This window comes from Sodiomyces alkalinus, assembly GCF_003711515.1.
Source record: "Sodiomyces alkalinus F11 unplaced genomic scaffold SODALscaffold_2, whole genome shotgun sequence".
NCBI classification, from domain to species: domain Eukaryota; kingdom Fungi; phylum Ascomycota; class Sordariomycetes; order Glomerellales; family Plectosphaerellaceae; genus Sodiomyces; species Sodiomyces alkalinus.
The window spans coordinates 1552702-1575008 of record NW_021167080.1 but is presented as its reverse complement, the minus strand read 5'-3'; the positions used below and the strand labels follow the sequence as shown (position 1 = coordinate 1575008).

Here is a 22307-nt window from a genome sequence, read left to right as displayed (position 1 = left end):
TCTCGTACTTGGCAGTCGCGTCGCTCTCTATTTTTTCTTACCTTCCTACTAAAAACCATCATTCCACACGTTCAACACCCCCGCCACTTTGGCCGCACAAATCACCATCACCATCACATCACGTTCACCCTCAATCATCCATCTGAACTGAACTTTTTTTTATTGAAACCCAGGCTTCTTCGCCTGGCCTAAAGCAAAGTGTTGATCATCTCGCGCAACAACGAATTGATCTGCATCTTCACGTCAAGATGCGGGCCTCATTGCATCCACAGGCCAAGTTCGACCCGATTCCTCCGGACCTTGATCTCTATGGACTGGTGGACCGATGCGCCAACTTTGAATGGGTCCTTCGCATATCCATCCATCAGATTCGGAACCTAGGACCCGAGGAATTCGAGAAACTTGTCCTCCTCCATGTCATCCAAGGCGGCAAGCCCCTCGTCATTGAAGGCTGGGACGAGGTCCTCCCGCCATCGCTCTTCAGCGCACAGTGGCTAGAGCAGAACCTCGATAAAAAGCGTTCGTTGCACCCCCTTTGCGCCTGTCATTTCCCTTTATTCGTGCTAACCACCTAGTATACTCGCAGAGGAGAACGTTCGCGATGTCATGGGTCAATATGACATTCCCATGACGACCGGCCACTACCTGCGGTCCATGAAGCAACTGACCAACCAGTGGTCCCCAAGTAACTACCGCGACGAGCGCCGTCAACGACTCTACCTGAAGGACATTGACTGCCCCGCTGAATGGCACGACTACCTCCGCAAGATCATCCCCCCCAGTCTCTTCTACATGAACGAAAACGTAACTCAAAGAGGAGGCGGCGACGAGCGACAGACGGAAATCTTCGGGGGCGGTTTCGAGTCCACAGCCACCTCTGCTGGTGATCTCATGTCGAGTCTTCCCGAAGAAATGCGCGCGCAGAATCTCATGTGCTACATCGGCCACGAAGGCACCTTCACCCCGGCCCATCGAGAGATGTGTGCCAGCCTGGGGCAGAATATCATGGTTGAAGCATCGGGTAAAGAGAACGGCGAGAAGGAAGGCAGCTCCATCTGGTTCATGACCGAGACCAAAGATCGTGAAGTCGTCAGAGAATATTTCCTCTCCATGCTGGGTCACGACGTCGAGATTGAGAAGCATTTTGCCCAGATCAACGCGTGGAAGAAGGCGCCATTCCCCGTCTACATCGTCGAGCAGAGGCCGGGCGACTTCATCCTCATCCCCCCTCTGGCACCTCACCAGGTTTGGAACAGAGGTACCCGGACCATGAAGGTCGCCTGGAACCGAACCACCGTTGAGACGCTCGAGCTCGCGCTACACGAAGCGCTCCCAAAGGCCAGGCTTGTCTGCCGTGATGAGCAGTACAAAAACAAGGCCATCGTCTACTTCACGTTGAAAAAGTATTACCAGCTTCTCCGAGAGTGTGAAGAGAAAAACGAAATGTCCCTCCTCGGGTTCGAGGGGTTCGGCCGAGATCTCTTTCGTTCGTCGCCTCGGTTTAAGCAACTCGCACGCGACTTTCGGAGCCTGTTTGCTCTCTTCACCGAGATCATGACGGATGAGATGTTCGCCACCAAGGAAAAGAACGTCGAGTTTATCGAATACGACTCGTGCGTCGTCTGCTCGTACTGCAGATCTAACATCTTCAACCGGTTCTTGACCTGCAAGAACTGTGTCAGGACTCTGGTCAACGGCGACGAGGACGCGTACGATGTGTGCATGGAATGCTACGCCATGGGCCGGTCCTGCATGTGCCAGTCTCACCTCACATGGTGCGAGCAGTTTCCTTGGTCGGAACTGGTCGACAATTACGAAGCTTGGAGGTCCATGGTGATCAAGAACGACGGGTTTGTGGACCTGGACTATTCGCCGCCACCGCTCGAGGTCGCCCGGGCGCGACGCGGGAAGAAATCCACGGCTCAGATTTGCCAGGAGGCTTTGCGCCGGCGCCCGTTCAAGGACCTCAACAAGCCCGACGAAGAGAAGGCGCCTTCTGAATCCGAACCCGAGCCAGAAGTCGACGACGAGGGCAGGCCCAAGAAGAAGTACAAACGCAAAGCGAAGAAGGGCGACACGCGCCGCTGCCACGTCTGCTGCCATAAAGACTACACCTACAGGGTTCATGAGTGCACCACCCCCGGCTGTCGCGAAGCCTACTGTTATGGTGTCTTGTACCGAGCTTTTGACATGATGCCCCAGACCGTCCTCGAGAACGAGAACTGGCAATGCCCCAGGTGTCTCGGAATCTGCAACTGCGGCGCTTGCCGACGGGCCTCTCTCGGCAACCCTTACATGCCCAAGAACACCCTCCTCGGCCACGACACGAAGGCTATCGCCGATGACCGGAGCGTCGAACTCCTCGTAGACTTCAGGGTGCACAACCTGAACTGGCTGAAGGCCATGGGAGACGAGAGTCGTACGACCGATAGCCGGCGGATGCGGCAGCTCAGAGAGCAGGCCGACGTCGCGAAGGCTCAGGACGTCACGGGCGCGAAGGAAGCCATCGAGAACGTTACCAACGGCGGCGGCGCCGTGGACGCTCGCAACGACGTGAACGGATACGGAGATCAGAGTCACATTTTGGCCGGTCCGTCCATGCACGAGACCTACCATGACGAGAATGGAGATGACCGCGCACCGGGCTCGCACCAGGAGCTCGGCTATCTTCCACACCACGTGGATCCTTCTGCTGGTCCCTTCCCAGGCCACGGTGTGGGCGACGATTCCTCCTACCCGGATCCCATGATGATGGGCGGCCAGCGCATGCTGGGTATGGGATACTACGAGCAAGACGCTGGTCCCGATCAGATTTTGTTCGACCCCTTCCAGATGCCGTCAGCCGATGCCATCGCCTTTGATGAAGAGGCCGAGGTGGTCAAGAAAGCTCTCCGCGCTCAGAAACGAAAAGCCAGGCAGGAAGGCGAAGACGACCCCGATTTCTACGCGCCCAGGCCTCACAAGAAGAAGAAGAAGGATACGCTTGATTCGACAGCTGTTGATCCAGCTCTCCTCGGCGCTGCAGGACCCTCGGGTGGGGACAACTCGACTGCGGATCTGACGGGGAACGTCGGGGAGTCGGAAGCAGCGCCGCACGCACAGCCAGCACAAGAGGCGACTACTGAGGTGGAAGTACATGTCCCTGAGCTGCGACCTACCAGGCCAAGAATCTCCTATGCAGAGGACGCGGAGCCTCTACTCGACGAGATTGAGGATGTATTGCCGGCCTGGAGTGCAGGCCGTCCGCGGAAACCACAGCATGCAACTGACGGACCTGCGACTGCGGCCCGTGGAGGCGCGTTGGACAGGGCTTCAGCGGCTGCTCGGGCGCGTATGGAAACGGGCGATGCCGGGGCCGCGGCGACGCCGGATCGCCCTAAGAGGCGCGGTAGACCGCCGCGCCAGGTGTCCTCCTCCTCCTCCTCAGCAACGCCCATGACAAGAAGTGCCGAGAAGTCGGCGGGCGTGTCCCCGGCCGATTTCGCTGCCCGGCAGCGCGCGGCACGAGCCAGCCGAAGGTCCGGGTTGGCCACTGTCGAGACGGCCGGCGACTCGGCGGAAGACGGCGAAGGGGAGGATGACACGGATGAAGCGGCTGCCGAGCTCGAGGCCGAACTAGAGAAGGACCTTGCTCGCGGTGGCGAAACGGAGATGGGGAGGCCGGCTGATACGGATGTCACGCCGGTGCCCAGGCGTCGTGGTCGCCCGCCGAAGAACCGTACGGCCGCCGCTCCCACTACGGAAACCGATATCAAACGCATGTCTCTGGCGGAACGCTTGGCAGCGAAGGGCAAGAAACTCAAAATCCGTTCGCGGAACGCTCGCTCTTCTCAAGGCGGGGAGACGGCTTCCCCCGGTCCAGGTTCCACACGGCCCGAGTCGACGCCCCGAACTCGCCGTTCCGAGGACCCAACGTCTCCAGGTCCTGCAGCGGCTGCCGTGGAGGAGGAGGTGGAGGAGGAGTCGCCCACCGCCGCACCGGGACGCGAAAGCCCCGAGCCAGCGCCGCGTAGCGAAGAGCCTAACAGCCCCGTTGCTTCAGAGACCAACGAAAGCAGGAGACGCAAGTCGGCCACGGAGGACAACGTCGCGCCTGGTTCGCCCATGTCGGAGGGGGCAGCGGTTCGCCGGTCGCCACACCACGGCGGCGGAGAGTATGAAAACGCAGAGGAGGAAGATGAACAGGAAAGAGAACGTTCGCCACGACCTGCCAAGAACGGCCCGACCATTGTACGCCTGGGCTCGCACTCCGGGTCAGAGTTTGAGGACGAGGCGGCATCGGAGACACCACCTGCCGAGGCAGCAAGTGAGCTCGGCTCCGATTACGATAGCGGAAGTAGTGATGACGAGATCCCCGCCACGATTTCTCGCGATGGACGGGGCGCGACGCATGCCACGAGGGGTACCGGCCGGGGAGGAGGCCGGGGTAGAGGTAGGCCAAGGGGCAGGGGCCGTGGGAGGCCGAGGGGCCGTTGAAGGGCCAGGCGGAGAGAATCAGTCACAACGCAAGATGCTAGCTTTGGAAGTTTGGGATTTGGTTTTCATTTACCCTGGCAGGGTTGTTTTTCGGTCGTTCCCTTGTCGTCGTTCTCCCCTCTAGTTCGTTGGCATTGCAAGACCCGGTCTCGACTTGTGGCGTTTTACGGGTCTAGGATAATGGATGGAGAGACAGACTCATCATGCTGTATGTCTGTATGGATCCGTGTTATCGGGGAGGAGATGTCAGACTGGTTCGCAAGACGTCCAGGTGAATTAACCACTGTGGATAAGCAGATTCATGCGTTGTTTTTACTCGTCTAGTTATTTTCAACTAGCAGAAATGAACCCCTTTTTTGAGACGGAAAGGCCATGGCAACTGCAAATCGTCATGCCATTTGTTCATATTCAACTCATACAAGAGCGATATTACCTCTCTGACCGTCAAGTCTACCCTAGCTAGACACGCAAAGATACAAGCCTAAACAGGACATCTCCCCGTCAAGACCTCCCAGGGAGACGCATCTCTATTAACCACTGGGGAAGAAGCCATAACATAAGGCACCGTCTCCTTTCTAAAGCTTCACTGTCCAGTCCATACTAGATCATACACACATCCCCTTCCAAAGAGCCATGTATCCAGTTCTGTGAACCACTCACCCCCATATCGTAGGGTGTCAAAGGGAAGCTTCCGAAGAATTGATCGTGTCCACTCCGCCTCCGCTTTCTCCTCGCTACTCAGCCGAAGCCCTAGCCAGCGCCTCATGTAGCGAGGGAGGGAACCGGTACCGCAGCTGCGAGGTGTAGGTGGTGAGATCGAGGACCATCTGCTTGAGCTGCTCGATAATGAGGCGGCGGGTGCCCTCGTTGCCAGAGAAGGCGCTGGCGGCGAGCTGTTCGCGCTGGCGCGTGCAGGCGACGATGGTCCAGAGGAGGAGGTTGGGCACGTTGATGGAGACCGGGTGGGAAAGGCCGGGGAATTTGGTGGCGTAGGCGCGGATGATGGCCGGGTCGCCGTTGGCTTCCAGGGGCAAGATCTCGAGGTTGCGGATTTTCTAGAGGGAAAGAGAGGGACGGCACGTCAGTCGAGGAAGATGGGGGGGGCGGGGGGATTTCAATGGGAATGTTCCAAACAGAACAATAAAAAAAGAAGAGAAAAAGAAGAAGAAAAAAACTCACATCAAGACACTGAGCCCACTGCTTCTCCTCCACCAAAGACTTGATGGTACTCATCTCAAGCAGCACTCGGCACGCAACCTGGTTCTGGTCCTGGATCATGCGATGGAACATGGCATCGCGCTCATACATGGACATCATAGTCTTGGCCAACTGCACCGGGTCATCGATGGACGCCAGGCTGAGGCTGCTACCGAGATCCGCCGCCCCCTGGCCTTCGGCCCGCGGCTTGACGGGCATGAGCTTGAGGGGATCCTGGCCGATGTCCAAGGAGATGGCCTCGCTGAGGGCGCGGCTGACGATGGACACGACCGTGTCGTACTCGCCAGCGAGGTGGTAAAGGAGCACGGCGTCCGTGGTGCGGCCGTTCTCCTCGGCGAAGTGGGCCGCCTGCATGGTGACCGTGTTGACGAAATCGTCCTCCTCGCTCAGCCCGATGAGGGGGCCGCGTTCCTCGATGATGCCGCGTATCCGCTGCCCGTCGGGCCGGATGTCGCCGATCAGCTTGCTGAACTCCCTGGTCTCCAGCACGAGTTCGCGCAGGGCTTCCCAGCACAGGTTGGCGTGGCGGCGGCCGCCCTCGCCTGGCAGGTCCATGTTGAGGCAGATGAGGGTCAGGTAGTCCACGGCGGAAACCACGTCGGCGGCCCTGAAGTCCCGGGTGTAGAACCCCAGCATGCGACCAAAGTTGATCTGCACCAAGCCCCGCGAATTCAGACTCCGCAGGTCGTCCATGGCCGTCAGAGGGTCGGAGGGGCGGAGGAGGCCGTAGTACTCGAGGCCGATGGCGAAATGCACCGCGTCGACGTAGGAGAAAGGGTACAGGTAGGCGGCGGCCTCCTCGAACATGCCCGAGAGGACTTGGAGGTAGAAGAACATGCCGAAGCTTCCGCTGCTGTTGTCGTCCGACGTGGCGGTGGCAACCTTGGGGAAGTGCTTGTTGCCGATCTCCTTGATGCCGGCCTGCAGCTCCGACAACCCGTAGGCCTCGCTGGCCACCTCGAGGGAACGGTCGCCCTCCCGCGCCAGGTTGAACTGCAGCCAGATCCAGTCGCTGATGTCGGTGTTCAGGCCGTCCAGATTCCGGTTGTTGAGGTCGCACCGCCCGATGATCTTGTAGCAGGCCATCCGGAAAGGGTCGATGGAGTTTTCGGGCGCGTTGCGCACGCGCTGGATGAACTCGGCGTTGCAGCGTTCCTGGAGGCTCCTCTTCAGTCGCCTGTCCTCGCTCGCCGCGTAGTTGTTCAGGTAGCCCTGGAAGGTCCGGTCGATGCTGCGGAAGATGCTCGCGTTATCGTTGACAAACTGAGCGGCCTCGCTGACATGGCCGGAGCGGAGCAGGTAGAAGACGATGGCCCAGACGTACTCGCCCTTGGCCTGCTGCAGTTCAGTGTTGTCGGGGACGAGATCCTTGCGGGCCGACCTCAGACGGATGTAGGCCTTGACCTTGCTGACGATGTCCGGACGACCGCCGAGGTTGGCCTCGTGAGGATACTTGGAGATGAGGCCCTCGAGGTCTCGCAAGAACTTCTTCTCCAAGAAAGCGTTGGCGCCGCCGAGAATCTTCTTGCGCATAGCCACGGCATTAGGCGAGTTGGGCGACTCGTCCATGTACATCTGCACAAACTGTCGCTCCTTGGCGGTGGCTTGGTTGACGGTGGTGTCGGCTTCGGGATCCTCTCCGACGATCTGCCGGAGGGCGTAGTAGGCTTCCACGATATGGGGCGCGTGTGGCTCGTGGGACTTCTTCTCTACGTCGGCGAGCTCGGACAGGATGGGATACGGTTGGCGAGCGAGACGAGAGGCGTTGAGGTTGCGAACCTTGTCGGCGAGTTTGCCCTGCTTCTCCCGGAGGACCCTGTCGTCGGGGCCGATGCGGCCGTGCAAGGGGCCGTCGGAGTCGGTGGGTCTCTCGACGTCGGCGAACTCTGACTGATGAATACCAATCCTGCTGGGGGTACCAATGACGGACCGTTGGAGGTTGGACTTGCCGAGCACGCTCTGCCTGCCCGGACGCGGCCCGGCCTGACTGCCTCTGCTCCGGCGAGAACGACCGAAACCGCCTTGATGAGAGTCCCTGACCGAGTTGGAGCCGACGGGACGGTCGCGGGGCCTGATGCCGAAGTGCTCGTAGATGCGCTTCCTCTGGGCGTCCCACTCCATGGTGACGTTGTCCTCCAGGAAGCCGTCGAACTCGCGGGCCGACCGCTCGAGTCCATCGGCGATCATGCTCATGGTAGTCTTGGATTGTAGGTTGGCCAGATAGGTCTCGACGTCGATCTCGCTCGGTGAGTAGCCAGCCGATCTCTCGACCCTGCCCCTCTGCATGTCCAGGGAGCCGAGGTCCTTGGCAGCCGTGGTGGGATCGACACCGGAGGCGGCAAGCAGGTAGTGAGCCCGGCCGTCGAGCCGCTTCTCGTGGGGTCTAGAGCCAAGGGTCTTGAGCCGCTGGCGGAGGTCGCCCAGGCCTAGCTGCAAGCTGGGCAGCTCTTCCAGGGACCCGTCTCCTTGGCCATGTTTCTTGCTCTTTGCAAAGAGGCTGTCAAAGTAGGCACTCGACGGCTGGGCTGCCTGTTGTTGGGAGTGGTTGTTCAGTGTCTGTGTCTGTGTCTGGGCCTGACCCTGGCCCTGGCCCTGGGGTTGCTGGTTTGCAAAGGACGCACCGCCGAAGAGGCTGACGCCGGGGGCATTGGTCGTCGTCTGCGGCTGAGCCGTCGAGGTACCGAACAGAGAGGGCATGTTCTGTTGCTGGGCAGCTGATGGCGCGCCGCCGAAGAGAGAAGCGCCCTGCTGAGGTTGTGTGGCTGTCGCGGCAGGCTTTCCAAAGAGACCGCCTCCTACTCCCGCGGTAGACTGCTGGGTTGACGCCCCAAAGCCCTGGTTTTGGTTCTGATTCTGTTGTCCACCGAAAAGACCACCACCGGTCGTGGGTTGCTGCGACTGCTGCTGGGTGTTGCCAGTGTTGAGGCTGCCGAAGAGGCTCGGTTTGGCCGCTGTTTGTTGCGTCTGTTGTTGTTGTGGTTGTTGTTGTTGTTGTTGTCCGCCAAAGAGGCCACCTGTGTTGGCGCCGGTACCCGCAGTAGAAGTCTGGGGTTTGCCCAGGTTGAGTCCACCAAACAAGCCTCCCGTGCTCTGCGTTGTGCCAGTCTGCTGGGCTTGATTTTGATTCTGCTGCCCGCCGCCAAACAGGCCTCCACCCGTGTTGCCTCCTGTGTTTCCGAAGAGGGACATGGTCGCGATAGATCGGTTAGGACATGGATTGAGGACGATTTCAGAGACGTAAGAAAACCGAAGACCGAAAGCGAGCGAGTAAAATGGTGGAAACGAAGTGGTGCGGCGTCAAGGCGTTTGGGGATTTGGAAGTTGAGAGTAGAAGGGAAATTTTGTATGAAGCTCCAGGATGTGGAGACATGGAGACATGGAGATATGGAGAATTAGTACGAGGTACAGAGCTACGAATAGAAAGATCGCCAGGTGCGACAACGGCAACGCGTCTACAAACAGAGCAGCTGCCTGTGCTTGGTGCGAAGTACCACTGTACTTGCCGTCACTGTTTTTTTCTTCTGAAAGGTCTCCACTCTTTTCCTACCGGGGAACGTATCTTAGGTACCTTAGGTAGGTACCTTACTTCATCCGCCTCTTGCCTACCTTAGTCAGCCGCCCTTCTACGGAGCGCAATGTATTCCGTACAGACTACAGACGTACCAACAACAAACAATGCCTACAACAAAGAGGGATACCGAGATGCAATCACAATAACTTAGACAACTACTAGATATGCCATGTTAATCGAACATTTAGTTAGATTATGACAGGTGTGCTAATAACAACCTAGGTGCAAGGACCTTAGTACTGAGACACATTGTATGACTGTAAGTAATCAAAGTAATCAACTGTCGCTGCCGTAGTGTTTCTCGAGCATACTACCGGTAGTAAAGACTCTCTCGTGATGCCTCCCATGGTACAAGAAGAAAAAGTACCTAGACCTGAACCCAAATGAGATACGCCTGTCATATTGATCGCCTTGATCTTTCGTCTCATCCCATTCCGTCATCAGTGCCACTGGCTGAAAGAGAAAAAGAGAACGCCGCTATGCGACCACAAAACGCCAGCCGGCCCTCCGAAACCGTATACCCTACTCCGTATCCCCTACCCTAACCCATAGCTCCCTGTAATGTCAACCTGGGTATGCTGTGTGCCTCCAAATCCCAAAATTGCCTAATGCCAAGAGGTCTTCATGAGGGCGCTGACAGGTAGTAGTCGTGTGTCTGGTCTTTCCCCAACGCCAAGAAGCATATATACTACAGTACCGTGGAAGGGGAGGAGAAAAAGATAAAAGGAAATAAAAACAAAAAGAAAGAACAAGCCCGAAAGTAGCAGGAAGAGAAGTGAAGGAAAATCGCCAACACGTGTGCTCTCTCAAGCACTCCGGTCAACGGTTCTCCGGGGCTTGTAGTTGGGCAACTCGTCAAAAGTCTGCCGCTCCTCGTTGTATCGGTACGCGTGGAAATCATAGCCGTATGGCTTGGGCTCGATCGCGTACAGCATGCCTAGCGGCACGTCGAGGTCCGCAATGTCTTCCCTCTGAAGATCCATAAAGTACGCCATGAGGACCCGGCACACCGACCGGTGCCCGATGATGAGGATGTGATCCGTGAGACGCTCGATCTCGCGGACCATGTCGCGCAGGCGCGCGATCACTTGCAGGTACCCTTCGCCGCCTACCCCGGGATATACGTAGTGGAGCTTGTCCTTGGTCCGCTTCTCGTATTCGCTGGGGTAGTCGCGGGCGATCTGCTCGTACGTCATACCCTCGAACAAGCCCGCATTCAGCTCGTTGAGCATCTCCCAGTTCTTCACGTCGTAGTTCTCGTCGTCCTCCTCGAACGCATCTGCCGTCTGCACGCTCCGTTTCAGCATCGAAGTCCACACGCAGAAATTCTTCTCGTCCAGTTCCTGGAACAATTCGGGGTACGGCGGCGTGTGATCGCCAGGCTGGGGCGGGAACGAGGACTGCGCGACCTTGTCCTTCTGTTCGATGAGCCACTCCTTGCGCTTCTGCGTGATGAACTTGTACAGCACCTGACCGTACTGCCGTCCTTGTTGCGTCAGGTCCGAGTCGCCCCCGAGTTTCCCAAGACGGTTGTCGACGCTCTGCCCGTGACGCGTGAGCCAGATCTGCCTCGGTGCGAGGTTAAACGTCGTGAGATACGAGCTGATGCCTCCGCTCAAGAACCCGCGCAGTCGGTGCTGGATCACTTTCCTTCCGACATCGATCAACTATTGGCATGTTAGCAAAACGCAATGACCACGCAGCGCTTCTGACCCGGGACAACGGCGACAACAGTGACGACGAGATTCTTCGTACCTGGATGTAAGGTATGTCGTGAGCCTCCTCATATTCGCCAAGGGGCTCATAGGCGCTCTCATAAGCTGCGACTCTCTTCTTGAAATCCGCCAGGGACTGTACAGGGTCCTTATCCTTGTAATCAGGCCCGGAAAGCTTGAGTCTCATGTTTGCCTCGAGGAGCTGGATCGACCTGGTCAGCTTGGGGACGTTTGGGGAGACAGGAGAACTAGTTCTGGGGGAGGTCATTGTGCCAGTCACGGAGCGACGTACGTTCTTATCGCGGCAGATGCTCTCGATGAAGAGGATACCAAGCCGCTCATCCCTTGCTCTCACACGATCAACTAGGAGCTGGCGCCTATGGATGGTACTGTTGGTCGCGTCGAGGATGCCCACGGAACCCTTCCCCAGCAGGAGGTAATCGAGAAGCTCGTCCAAGGTCTCCAGGGCAACCTGCTCCCGGAGTTTGGATGCCTGTTCGTTGTTCGGGTCGAAAAACTGGGCGGACTGATCCATAGCCGCTTCTTTCGGCTCCTTGCCGTCATTGAGGTCCAGGGAAGTGGGCTCGGCGGCCTGCGCGGCGGGGCGGCCATTTAGCAGGATCGAAGCAGCGGCCGAAGGGGGGTCCATGTTGTTGACGGAGGCATGGGACGCCGTGGGATTGGATGGCAAAACTCCTGCAGCAATGCGCCGCCTGTTCCCGACGTTGAAGATGCGCGAATTGTGCTGCATCCAGGACAGATAGCGCTGAAGCTTCTTGGTAATATATGATTTGCCTCGGGCTGGGAGACCGACCATGATGATGACCATCTTGGCGGCAACGTCGCGATCCGGGATCCTACCATCCGGGGAGGCTCGCGACCGGGTCATGCCCGGTACATTAAGAGACGTCGCATGGGCTCGAACTCGCGGTGTCGTACCGGCCGAATTCTGTCTTTTTGGGTAACTGGGGAGAGGTAGGGCGTTAGACGTCAGGTCTTCGATGGGACAGGAGAGCAGGAGAACAGTAAGGGGAAGAAGAAAAAAAGAAAAAAGAAAAACTTTTGGGATAACATACATTCTCGGAGAGTTTGGCGCAGTAGAGACAACACTCCGCAGGTTTGGCGGCGTATCGGAAGTGTCTGCCTGCCCAGGTCGGTGCGAATTAAGAGAAGCATTTAGCTCATTTAGAGAGGCTGCAGTAATCTGTGACACTGTGAATTGCGTCACGGATGGCAAGGCTGGGGGTGGGAGCAGGCCATGAGTCGGAGCATAAGATGCCGCCAATAGACCATTGTCTCCATCTTCATTATTAGGCTTCGTGTCTGGCGACGATGATGCTGACGGGGGAAACGGTGGCGAGGAACCAGGCTGCATGCAATGGCTCATGGCGAACTTCGCCAGAGCTGATTGCTTCGTTTGATTGCGACCAAACTCTGGGTGTGAAAGATTTGTTAATTGCGCGTGGTCCATGTAGTAACACAGTAAGAAAACGTGTGAATTGTGATGATGTTAAGGGAAGAGGAGAGGGTGGAAGGAAGAAGTTGAAAGAAAAAAGGGAAAAGAAAAGAGAACACAAATTAATGACGACGGGCCAAGAAAGGAAGGGGTGGGAAGGTTGGTTGTGTTGGGGAGCACAGCAAGGAAGGAGTACTCGTTAATAAGGAGGGAACGAACCTGCGGAATCTTCAAGAGACACTCTTGAAGGCATTGATTGACTTGTAGCTTTTTGAATTTGGGGGAAGGTATGAAAAATAAAAGTAATTGGTGTGGCGTCTTTTAACTTCTACCTTGTGGTAGATGAACACGAGAATTCAGGGCCCAAGCAGATAGCTACTATTATGGGGAACACTTGAATTCTTTTGAGTCACAACCCAAGAGGAAGAAGTTGGTTGATACGACAAACGAAGATTGGTGATGACCACCTTTTCTGAAAGGCTGAAAGGGCCGGAATTATTACGAAGTACACAACGTAAATATGTTGTGCTTCGTACGAATGACGGTACTCCGTGCAGCGCCGCTCACCGCGCGTTCGGCGACGCCTTCTGGCTGTTTCTGGTGTGGACTTGTTACGGGGCACTTGGACGGAGCTTCGGCGGATGGACAGGTCCCAACCAATGAGTGAGCACACAGTTGGGGGAGCTTGCAGGTGATGCCGGTGCTTCGGCACGACTCCAGATGTGGTGGGAGAAAATGGGTGATCCCAGTTGGAAAGGTGACAAAAGGAGGAAGGGGGGAAATGTCGACCAGGGTCGACCGGACAGGGGTGTCTTGACTCTGTCTACCTAGTCGGCTTCTTGGCGAGTCTGCTTCTTGGCGTGCAGGGTAGGAATGATCGGCTCCGTGCTTTTGAAGCGGACGTGTGCGTTGTTTCTTGTTGAGGGAGGCTAAATGGTAGGGGGACGTGATATGATGATTCGGAAATGCTGAGATTTAGAGAATCGAGGATCGATGACTAATGGTTGATGATTGGTGATTATCGATGGACGATTAATAGTTGGTGATACCTTAGGTGATTGAGGGGCTTTGCGGATGCTTCGGGTCGGTCGAGTCAAGGCAAATAAACCGGAAGGTGAAGTTTCGATGAATGGATGGATATCCGTACTGGAGTATAATATAGAGTATTTATAGATTCTGTTGATGTTGACTGATTCAACGACGTAAGGTTCTGTAAGGCTACCCTTAATTCACCAGTAAGTCGTGGGCTTAGGCAAGGCGTATACCGAGTGCCTACCTATTTTGAAGTAATCGTGGTCAAGTCTTTTCGGTGAGGCAAGATACAATGTCGTAGTAATAGTAGACACGTGGACTACTCCGTAGGGGAGGCGAGAAAAAAAATTGAGTCCCTTAGAAGGCGCGTATATGATTTGAGAGGATGGGAATGGTCCAGATTTAATAGATGGGCTTGAAAGTGGGAGAGGGAGGCAGCCTCAGGCAAAGCCACCCCAAATGGAAACTTCCCACGTCTTTGTCAGGCGGCTTTGGCTTGCGCATAATTAACGACCACCGCAGGTTTGTTCCACCCAACTCTTGCATCACCATACTGCAACCGCCGTGTCTTTCCCCAGTTGACAATCATGGTGTGTGGTCCGTGATGACAACCTTGGTATCAATAGGGCTTCCTGTGTCATCTACCTTAATTACTGGCTGGTAATACATACATAGTAGGGCAGGGGGCCTGGGGTACAGCGGGGGCAGGCCAGTGTTTCGGCGTCCTTCGTTCGGTGCCGTTACCGGCCTTAGCGACAGGCCAATAACCCTGTAACCCCGGGGAGTCTTGTATCCGTACTTTGCACAAAGTAACCTTAGGCTGTAGGCCACGCACTTTACCCTACCTTAAGGTACAACTCACTCGTTGGTGTGCGTGGCAAGCCAACAAAAGCCCGTGGGGTATTTATGCCTGGATTGTTTCCGCCCCGATTACCCTGTCCCCAAGCCCGTGGTTGTGCGGGATGCTCCTATTCCTTGCTTTGAGCACGAAGTATCCGTATATTGTATTCATAAGGGTCCTATTCCCCTCCCACACACTGCACCGCGGCTGCAGCAATACGGGGGTACTTTCTTCACTTACATACGAGCAGCCCACCCACTGGGGCCGACTTAGAAGACTGACTAACGACTAAAACTAAAGAGACGGCTTCCTCCCCTCGCTTTATCTCGCGGTCACTAATAATATTTATTGGTTTTTGCAATAGCAGAGTACTTCGTACCTTTAGCGTTTCCACATCCCACACCGTCGCGCCTCTTGGTCTCTCCACTGCCTCCCGTCTTCACGTCCGCGTCTCCATGCCTGGGAACCTGTCGCGCTGTAGCCGACAAATTTGGTGAGGTATTTTCCACCATCCAGTCAACTCGTTCCCGTTCTCTCCTTCGCCCCCGCCTCCCCCGAAATCATGGACATTTCCCTGTGACAGAGAATGCGGAGGCGTGCGCAGGAGGAAGCGGAGGCTCTCGTCCGCCCATAAGACTTGAATTCGGAAACGCCTTGATTATTATTGGGAATCTTTGAGAAGCCGTAAGCTTAGAGGGGGCTTTCAGTTGCGCCTGTTACACTAGGACATTCTCACAAGGACGTTGTTCTTAAGCCGGATCTTCGGGAAACCTCCGAGGAATGGGCATCCTTTAGCCAAAAAGCCACCCCGACATCTGGCCCTCTCGGTGAGAGCGATCCTCACCCACCCTCTTCGTGGGAGGTTTGGGGGCTTTACAATTTTCGTTGCATCGCACCGACCGTCTTTTCGTTTCTCTCTCTCACTCGTTCTTCGTTCTTCTTTCTTGTTTCTTTTTTTTTTGTTCCCGAGAATCATCGGGGCCACCACACCATTTTACCTCCGCCAGGATAGCAGTAATTCTAATCTGTCTTCTGTCTTGTGTTTTGTACTGAGTTCCTTTCCTATCGGGTCTTCCTGGGGAGTGGTTCAGGGTCAAAAGGGGTCAGAGAACTCGCTTGATTAAAAAAGTGAGGAAACCCCCCTCACCCCCAATCAAAAAAGGGGGTGCACCTTTCATACAACGTACACTGTACGACGTACCTCAGTCAGTTGGTCTGCGTCCGAGTTTCGGATGACATCCCGCCTCCCACGCTATACGCATGCAAACAAGGTTAGGATCGGAGGAGACAGTGGGGAGGAGAGGGGAAGACACACCTGGTGAAATAACGGTTTGCGATGGGGCCCCCACGTTTCCCATATTGAGAGGGGAGACCTACTACCTACCTAAATGGGTCCTCCTTCTTAGTGTCATGTTCCGTATCGCGAGTTGAGTAGAAGCAGCTGTTCGTAGTTTATTATGCATGCAGCAGCCCGCTGCTCCGCATCTGCTCCGTAAACGCACCGCAGGTCCCTTGCAGAATGCGAACCCATCACTTAATACGTCACCTAAGGTACGTAGCTACCTCAATAGTCACCCCCGACGAATCTTCGGGGAGACAATCTACAAACAACTCCGCCAGTCCATTGGCTTCTGAAACCCATTTTAGTGCATATTTGATGCTTCGGGAATAGATACGTACCCAGATGCCATATGCTAGATGCAGCCCCTCCGTCCCGAAATGGTCCATCTTCAGTGGAGATCATACATATGTGGACGGCCTGGTTGGTATGCAAGGACGTAAGCTAACGCGGGAATACGGTGTTTAGTGTTGCAGTAGGCTTCTGGTCGGCACTTCACAATGAACTGTGGATTAAAGCCGACAAGGGGTCATTGCATTCTTTACGTGAGATTGCTTCGTGATATGCCTGTGAGCTGCTGGACTACACCCTTCGAGATGTTCCCTTGGGTTGGCCAGTCGCCGCGGTGTTGACTGGACCATAAAACAAGCCCGATCAACCCCACTGGTTCAGCTCTCGAGAAAACTGCCATTCTGCAAAGATCTCCCAACCCGTGACCTCCTAGGCAAGGGAGTTTTCGAGGATTGGCCCTGACCTTTCATCAGTTCCCAGCTTCAAGAGACCCATCAGATCTTCGCCGCTTTCACTTTCGCTGCAGCTACGAAGTCTGTTTGCGGGGATATCCATCACATGTGGGTTGCGTAGCCGCGGGAGCCGCAGACGATTCCAAGATCCCGCAATGCGTGGGACGCGAAGAATACTGGGCCAATGTCCGAAACATTCAATGAGAACCTGCCCATGTCTCACAACAACGCCGTTAGAGGTGGATCTAAGCGAGAGCGCAGAGTTCGTGTGCCTAGACGAATACCACTTCTATCGAGTCACTGAGGGCGCAGACCAACATCGCGCTGGCCAGGACATGTCGTGCTGTTTTTCGCATCTGAAGCGACGTCACCTGGCGATACGAAGTACGTTCTTACATACACTCGTATTACATAAGCCAAGACCCACATTGTTTTGTATGGATTATTTCGTATAATTCTTTTTTATTTTTTATTTTTCCGACTCTTTTCATCGAACTGAGCAGCACGATCGCATGGACAAGTTGATATCTGCTACAAAGGCAGTACATATAATCTGAAACGCCTGCCTTGACCACGAAATACGTTACCAGTTCATAAAACTGTACAATTCAGCGATCTTGTCAAGCCGGTAGCTCCCTCGGACACGAAAGCACATCCGATCTCAACAGTACATGTCATGCCTGCTTGCCTATGAAGCCTAACTGCTAGGAAAACAAAAAACAAACTTAAGTGCCACTTACCAGGTAGGCTCCCTACCTAGCCTCCAATGATGAAGAAGTGGCGGCTGACTATTCTACTTTGCCCCCCTGGCTAGTTGTGAAGCGTTTTCACGCGAGTCTTGCCGGGCAGTAACTGTGAACATATCCTTGGTCTGTCCTTGATCTATCGTTGAGCTACCCATCGAGGGGCGGGGGGGTTTTCTCGTCATTACCTTACTAGGTACCTAGACGATATCCTCCGGATACGTCTTTACCTCACAATCGACAAGGCCAACCGCACAAGAGGTGACACTGGAGTCGGCGAGACGGCGGGGTCGACAGAACCCGTTTCCCTTCGAAATTTCACAGACCTCACTACGGTTTTTACCTCCGATGGTGAAGTCCAGGCAGGCGCAACGTCTCCTTCCTTTCCCAACCTCGACTGCCTCCCTTTCCTCATAGCCCCTACCTTAAACTCGAGTACGAGTGTGAGGTACCCAGGGACCTCGTGCCCCCCAGTAGTGCCCTCCCAAAAATCATCGAGGCACTTGCCGTGCGGCACTCGCATGATCCTTGGAAATCCTTCTAGTCCTTGTCACCTTCGCTGGCATTGACGTTACCCGACATCCATCCACTCTATTCTACCCTCGTCTTCCTACTTCCCTAGGTAGGCTTTGTCAACCGATCCACCGTTGGACTTCGCACAACTCTTCGCACAACCCGGGCCGCAGTGGCAAATTTAAGAATCGCCTCAATTATCATTGCCGTGGCATAGGAATCCGGCCGAGATGATGTCGAATAACTTCGGGGCTGCCTCAGAAGCGTCCTCAGAAAAACTCCCCGAGCCCACAGGCCCCGATGTCGTCCAGCCGCACGCCCTTATCGATGACCTGCCCAAGCAGCTTGGGGGCGGTGTTCTGGTTCCGCTCAAGACGACCCTTGAGATCCGGCAAGACCACACCGTCGTTCGGGCTTATATCACGCGAGCGCCTACCAAAGCGGCAAACGACATCATCACGTACGTTTAGTTTAGTTGGTCCACGATCTGGCCTACTTTCCCCCCATCCGCTTTTGGTTCGCTATCAGCGTCCGTTCGGTGATCGTTGACACGCGTCTAGCATGCTCCGTACGCGGGTTCAAGAGACTAACAGCCTCCCCCATTTACGGCGCTGTGCGAAACCGGGCGACCTTCCGGTCCACCTTAAAGCTCAGTTCATGAACGAGACAGCCGAGAGCAGACAAGTGCACACCGGCAAGTCAGTATGGCTTTACATTCTCCTCTGCCAGGAATCCGAGTGCGGCCGAGATGAGATTCTGCAGTTATTATCAGAGGTCGAGGGCCTAGGCAACAATGTCTTCCTCAGAAGCATTCCGGTTCCGCTGATCCCGCCAACATCGCAAATCCAAGCCGCCATGTGGACCTCGCAGTTTTGGCCATGTGTCTATCGGAAGAACAACCCCCTGGGCCCTCATCCGGCCCTGGTGGGTCGCGCGTCGGAAGTTATGAAGGATGAGACCGGACTCTGGATGTCCCTGGCCCACCGTGTCGCCCACTCAGTCCACGCAGCTGGCATGGGGGAGCCGATGGGCTGCGTTATAGTTCAGCGCGAAAACGGGAAATCGGAGCTCGTTGCCATTGCCGGGGACGCACGCTGGCACCAGCAACCCAATCGGTTAGGAACCGGCAATCCGATGGCTCATTGCGTCCTTCGTGCCATCAGCATGGTGGCGCAAAAGCTAGTTAGGCACGAAAGGACAAAAGCCGGCCTCCCGTTCGTGCAGCCAACGCTGGAATTTGATTGCTTCGAGGACAAGCCCCTCGTGGAGGAAGAGCGTATGCTCTTCAACGGCGAACACCCCAACTCGGAGGGCTATCTATGCCACGGCTTAGAACTCTATACCACACACGAGCCATGCGTTCAATGTTCCATGGCCATTCTCCACTCCCGTATGGCGAAGATCGTCTTCTGCCACCGCATGCCGCTGACTGGCGGCATAGCTTCGGAACAGCGAGGAGAGAATAAACCGGAGCTCGCAGAGTACGGTGGAGGAAATGGGCTTGGCCTCTTCTGGAGGCGGGAGCTGAACTGGAGCCTACTCGCGTGGGAGTGGGAAGCTCGTGATAAGATCAAGCATCTGCCGCCCGTTGCACATATGGCCCACGCATAACGCTCTGCATCGTACCTCGACACTACAAACAAGATGGGGAAAAGGTCATGGAAGCCTGTATACAAGAGACATAGTGGTCATGCACAAGACGAGATGCCCCTTCAAAACGAAACGCTTCTGGGAGGTTTGCCGACGGAGACTCAAGGATGGCTCGGTTGGCGAACAGGTGCCACCAAAACATCTGTACCATATTAGATGCTGTCATTTTTCTTCTCCTTTTTTTCATCGTTCTTCTTTCCCTTTCGCCTTGTCCGTCCTGGAGCGCGGGCCAAGACTCGGATCATTCCCCGAGCCCTACATCGTCTGACATCATGCCGTACTTGGGTGATGGTTGGTGTTGTTTATTATGACCGACGCACTACCTATGGGAGGATATGTGAGAGACTGGGAAGAAGAAAGACCTTACATCCACCCTGAAACGTTGACGATAAGGTAGAGATGATAGCCAGCTGTGTTTGCAAGAATTGCGCAGCATTTCTTCCAGGTTTTGTTCACATGACAGAGAGAAGGGGGAGGATAAGGGTGTCAGGAGTGTACCGTACCTAGCTAGGTACTCCATTGGTACGAGTACATCGCCACCCACTAGATTATACGAAGTAATACTGTCCATCGGAGGTACCGGCAGAATAACGATACCTGGACACCTTGACCTTGCGGGGAAAACCATCGCCCCCATCCACATCCCTTATCTTATCCGCCGCTACATCCTCACAACCCACCCCCAATAATATTCCTCTTCTCCTTTGTCAACCGTCTGTCCGTACACTCGAAACGGCGTGCGCAAAGACGTAACTACATCGGCTGGTCTTGTTTCGAACATCAAACCCCTTTCCCTTGTTGCTTTCTTTTGGGACCTTTTCTTTAGGATTTGAACGAGAGTTATCCTCAAAGATGAGACGGCTTTGACTTTTACCCCTGTCGACTCTCTTCTGGTGGCTTCCTGCCCCGTCGCTTTGCTTGTGGTACCGAGACATAGACATCACAAGAAAACGGGACCGACAGCTTGTCGGCCTATTAAAGTGGGATCCTCTCGCACGCTGGCGGCGGGCGTCTCCATCGTCCGCTTCTATCAGACAACAGCAAAACCGAACAATCCGTTCTCGTTTCCGTTCTTATCACGAACTCTCGACGCCATCAGCACCATGCCCGACGCAAGGAAGAGGTCCGGCGGCAGCGACGCGCCAGGCTCCAAGAAGCGAAAGACAGACAAGGACCTGCAGAAATACTACGCCGTGCGGACGGGTCTACGACCGGGCGTCTACCTGACGTGGCTTGAATGCCAGAAACAGACCACGGGGTTCCCCGGCGCGACGTGTAAGACGCAACCGACCAGCCATTGTAGTTGGTGAAAACGATTATTCCCTAGTTCTCCCCCCCCCCGTTAACAAGCTTGGTGTGTTTTCTTTTCCCGAAAACTGTTCACAGACAAGTCCTTCCTCTCCAGAGATGACGCCGAAGCTTTCGTGGCCGGCAAGAACCCGACCATCGCGAGCTCGAGCAATGGAAACCCGCCGCCACCGAAATTCTACGCCGTCGCGCGGGGCGCCTTCACGGGGATATTCTTGGATTGGGAGACGGCGAGGCCGGCGATAAGTGGGGTTAAGGGTCCCAAGTACAAGAAATTCGAGACGATGCGGGAGGCGGTAGAGTTCATCGAGGAGTATGGCGACGCGGAGACCATCGCCAAGGTCAAGGGACAAGGTGGGAGTGGCGCGGCTACCACGAGGAAGACGACGGTTCAGACGGACGCCACCGCGGTGAACGGCGACATGATGGCGATATACACAGATGGCAGTAGCCTGTCCAATGGCCGGCGTGGGGCTGCGGCTGGCGTTGGCGTATTCTTCGGAACGGACGATCCAAGGTACGTGCACCATGGACCTTCTCCAGGATGTTTGGCGTCAACGCCACAGAGCCATTGATATCATTTCTCTTCTCTTGTGGGGTATCGGCATGTGTGACGAGGAAAAAAAAAAGAGTTGCTGACTTTTAACTCCCCAGGAACGTCTCGGAGCGGCTCCTAGGCGAGCCTCAGACGAACCAGCGGGCCGAGCTCACAGCCATTCTACGGGCCCTCGAGATTTCGCCCGAGAGCGAGAACGTTCAAATCTTCACGGACAGCCAGTACTCCATCAACTGTGTGACGGTGTGGTACAAGGCCTGGGTGAAGAAGGACTGGCATACCTCCACCGGGGAGCCGGTTAAGAATAAAGATCTCGTGCAGGCTGTGCGCGAGCGCATCGAGGCGCGGGAAGAGGAGGGTTCCAAGACCGTCTTTACATGGGTCAAGGGTCATTCCGAAAACCCCGGAAATGTCGCGGCGGATCGTCTCGCCGTGGCGGGAGCGCAGTTGCCTGGATAAGGGACGCGAGGGTGATTGTACGGGGGCCGCGGCGAGGGGGGTTCCGAAAGGAGACTCTGGCAAAGGTTTGCATTAGCATCGTTTCCTGGGACATGGCCGTATGTTCGGCCGCCTGCTTTCTTTTTGTCGTATCACTCTACTCTCACGTGCCTGAGGCAGTTCGGGACGACCGTACTCGTAAAGTAGGCAGGGAATGGAATCACTGGCATGGGATGAGGGATGGAAATGGTTCTAGGATGCAATGGTCCCCGGATACCATGTATTGAAGAGCGAGTTCAGCCAGCAGCGTCTACAAGTACCAGAATACTACAATATCCTCTTCGATGACTCGCCAGAATACGCTGGCCAGGGGTCGAATTCACTTCCCAGGAAGGAGCAACGAGGGGCACGATGTGGCAGGAGAAAGAGACGACGGACTCAAAACCCACCAAGAAAGCTACAATGGACGAATCGAGCACAGGGATTCGCGGTTCCTCCGAGTATTATGCGGAAACTAGGGCAAAAACCATGAGCCGGCAAAGACTGCAGGGAATTCCCGGGGCGTCGAGGCATGGGACCGAGGGCTAGCTAGTAGAGCCGCTAATAAGGTAACCAACGCAACCAACCAGGGTAGGGCAGTGGGCAGTCTTCGTAGCTCCGGAAAAGGGGCACGGGCAGGACCCCATATCGGCCAATGTTTCGGCTTGT

At 55.6% G+C, this 22307-nt stretch overlaps 5 protein-coding genes across 5 annotated transcripts; 3 read left to right on the top strand and 2 right to left on the bottom strand.

Annotated features, from left to right (window-relative positions):
- Window positions 1-248: 248 nt before the first annotated feature.
- SODALDRAFT_321683 (hypothetical protein) lies at window positions 249-4476 on the top strand (the record flags this gene model as incomplete). Its single annotated transcript, XM_028609644.1, has 2 exons — window positions 249-519; window positions 587-4476. The coding sequence occupies 2 exons, from the start codon at window positions 249-251 to the stop codon at window positions 4474-4476; spliced, it is 4161 nt and encodes a 1386-aa protein (XP_028468116.1).
- Window positions 4477-4779: 303 nt separating this feature from the next.
- Window positions 4780-9076, bottom strand: SODALDRAFT_306458 (NIC-domain-containing protein). Its single transcript, XM_028609040.1, has 2 exons — window positions 5656-9076; window positions 4780-5531 (listed from the first exon to the last, which is right to left on the bottom strand). Exons 1-2 carry the CDS (start codon window positions 8881-8883, stop codon window positions 5211-5213), a joined length of 3549 nt encoding a protein of 1182 aa, XP_028468115.1. The 5' UTR covers window positions 8884-9076; the 3' UTR covers window positions 4780-5210.
- Window positions 9077-10071: 995 nt separating this feature from the next.
- Window positions 10072-12355, bottom strand: SODALDRAFT_273063 (6-phosphofructo-2-kinase; the record flags this gene model as incomplete). The annotated part of the gene is made up of 4 exons (XM_028607874.1): window positions 10072-10932; window positions 11021-11182; window positions 11273-11945; window positions 12057-12355. The coding sequence occupies 4 exons, from the start codon at window positions 12353-12355 to the stop codon at window positions 10072-10074; spliced, it is 1995 nt and encodes a 664-aa protein (XP_028468114.1).
- A 5522-nt stretch (window positions 12356-17877) lies between these two features.
- On the top strand, window positions 17878-19258 carry SODALDRAFT_273119 (cytidine deaminase-like protein; the record flags this gene model as incomplete). The annotated part of the gene is made up of 2 exons (XM_028607878.1): window positions 17878-18107; window positions 18208-19258. The coding sequence occupies 2 exons, from the start codon at window positions 17878-17880 to the stop codon at window positions 19256-19258; spliced, it is 1281 nt and encodes a 426-aa protein (XP_028468113.1).
- Window positions 19259-20265: 1007 nt separating this feature from the next.
- Window positions 20266-21741, top strand: SODALDRAFT_93348 (putative ribonuclease H). The gene is made up of 3 exons (XM_028615797.1): window positions 20266-20599; window positions 20684-21122; window positions 21260-21741. Exons 1-3 carry the CDS (start codon window positions 20401-20403, stop codon window positions 21618-21620), a joined length of 999 nt encoding a protein of 332 aa, XP_028468112.1. The 5' UTR covers window positions 20266-20400; the 3' UTR covers window positions 21621-21741.
- The last annotated feature ends 566 nt before the right edge of the window (window positions 21742-22307 follow it).

What these genes read in the sequence shown, in the direction of transcription:
- SODALDRAFT_306458 (XM_028609040.1), bottom strand. Translation starts at nt 8,883, where the DNA reads ATGTCCCTCTTCGGAAACACAGGAGGCAACACGGGTGGAGGCCTGTTT. An exon ending in AGTGGGCTCAGTGTCTTGAT is followed by an intron (nt 5,532 to 5,655) that starts GTGAGTTTTTTT and finishes CTTTCCCTCTAG; the next exon opens with AAAATCCGCAACCTCGAGAT.
- SODALDRAFT_93348 (XM_028615797.1), top strand. Translation starts at nt 20,401, where the DNA reads ATGCCCGACGCAAGGAAGAGGTCCGGCGGCAGCGACGCGCCAGGCTCC. An exon ending in GCAACCGACCAGCCATTGTA is followed by an intron (nt 20,600 to 20,683) that starts GTTGGTGAAAAC and finishes AACTGTTCACAG; the next exon opens with ACAAGTCCTTCCTCTCCAGA. An exon ending in TTCGGAACGGACGATCCAAG is followed by an intron (nt 21,123 to 21,259) that starts GTACGTGCACCA and finishes TTAACTCCCCAG; the next exon opens with GAACGTCTCGGAGCGGCTCC.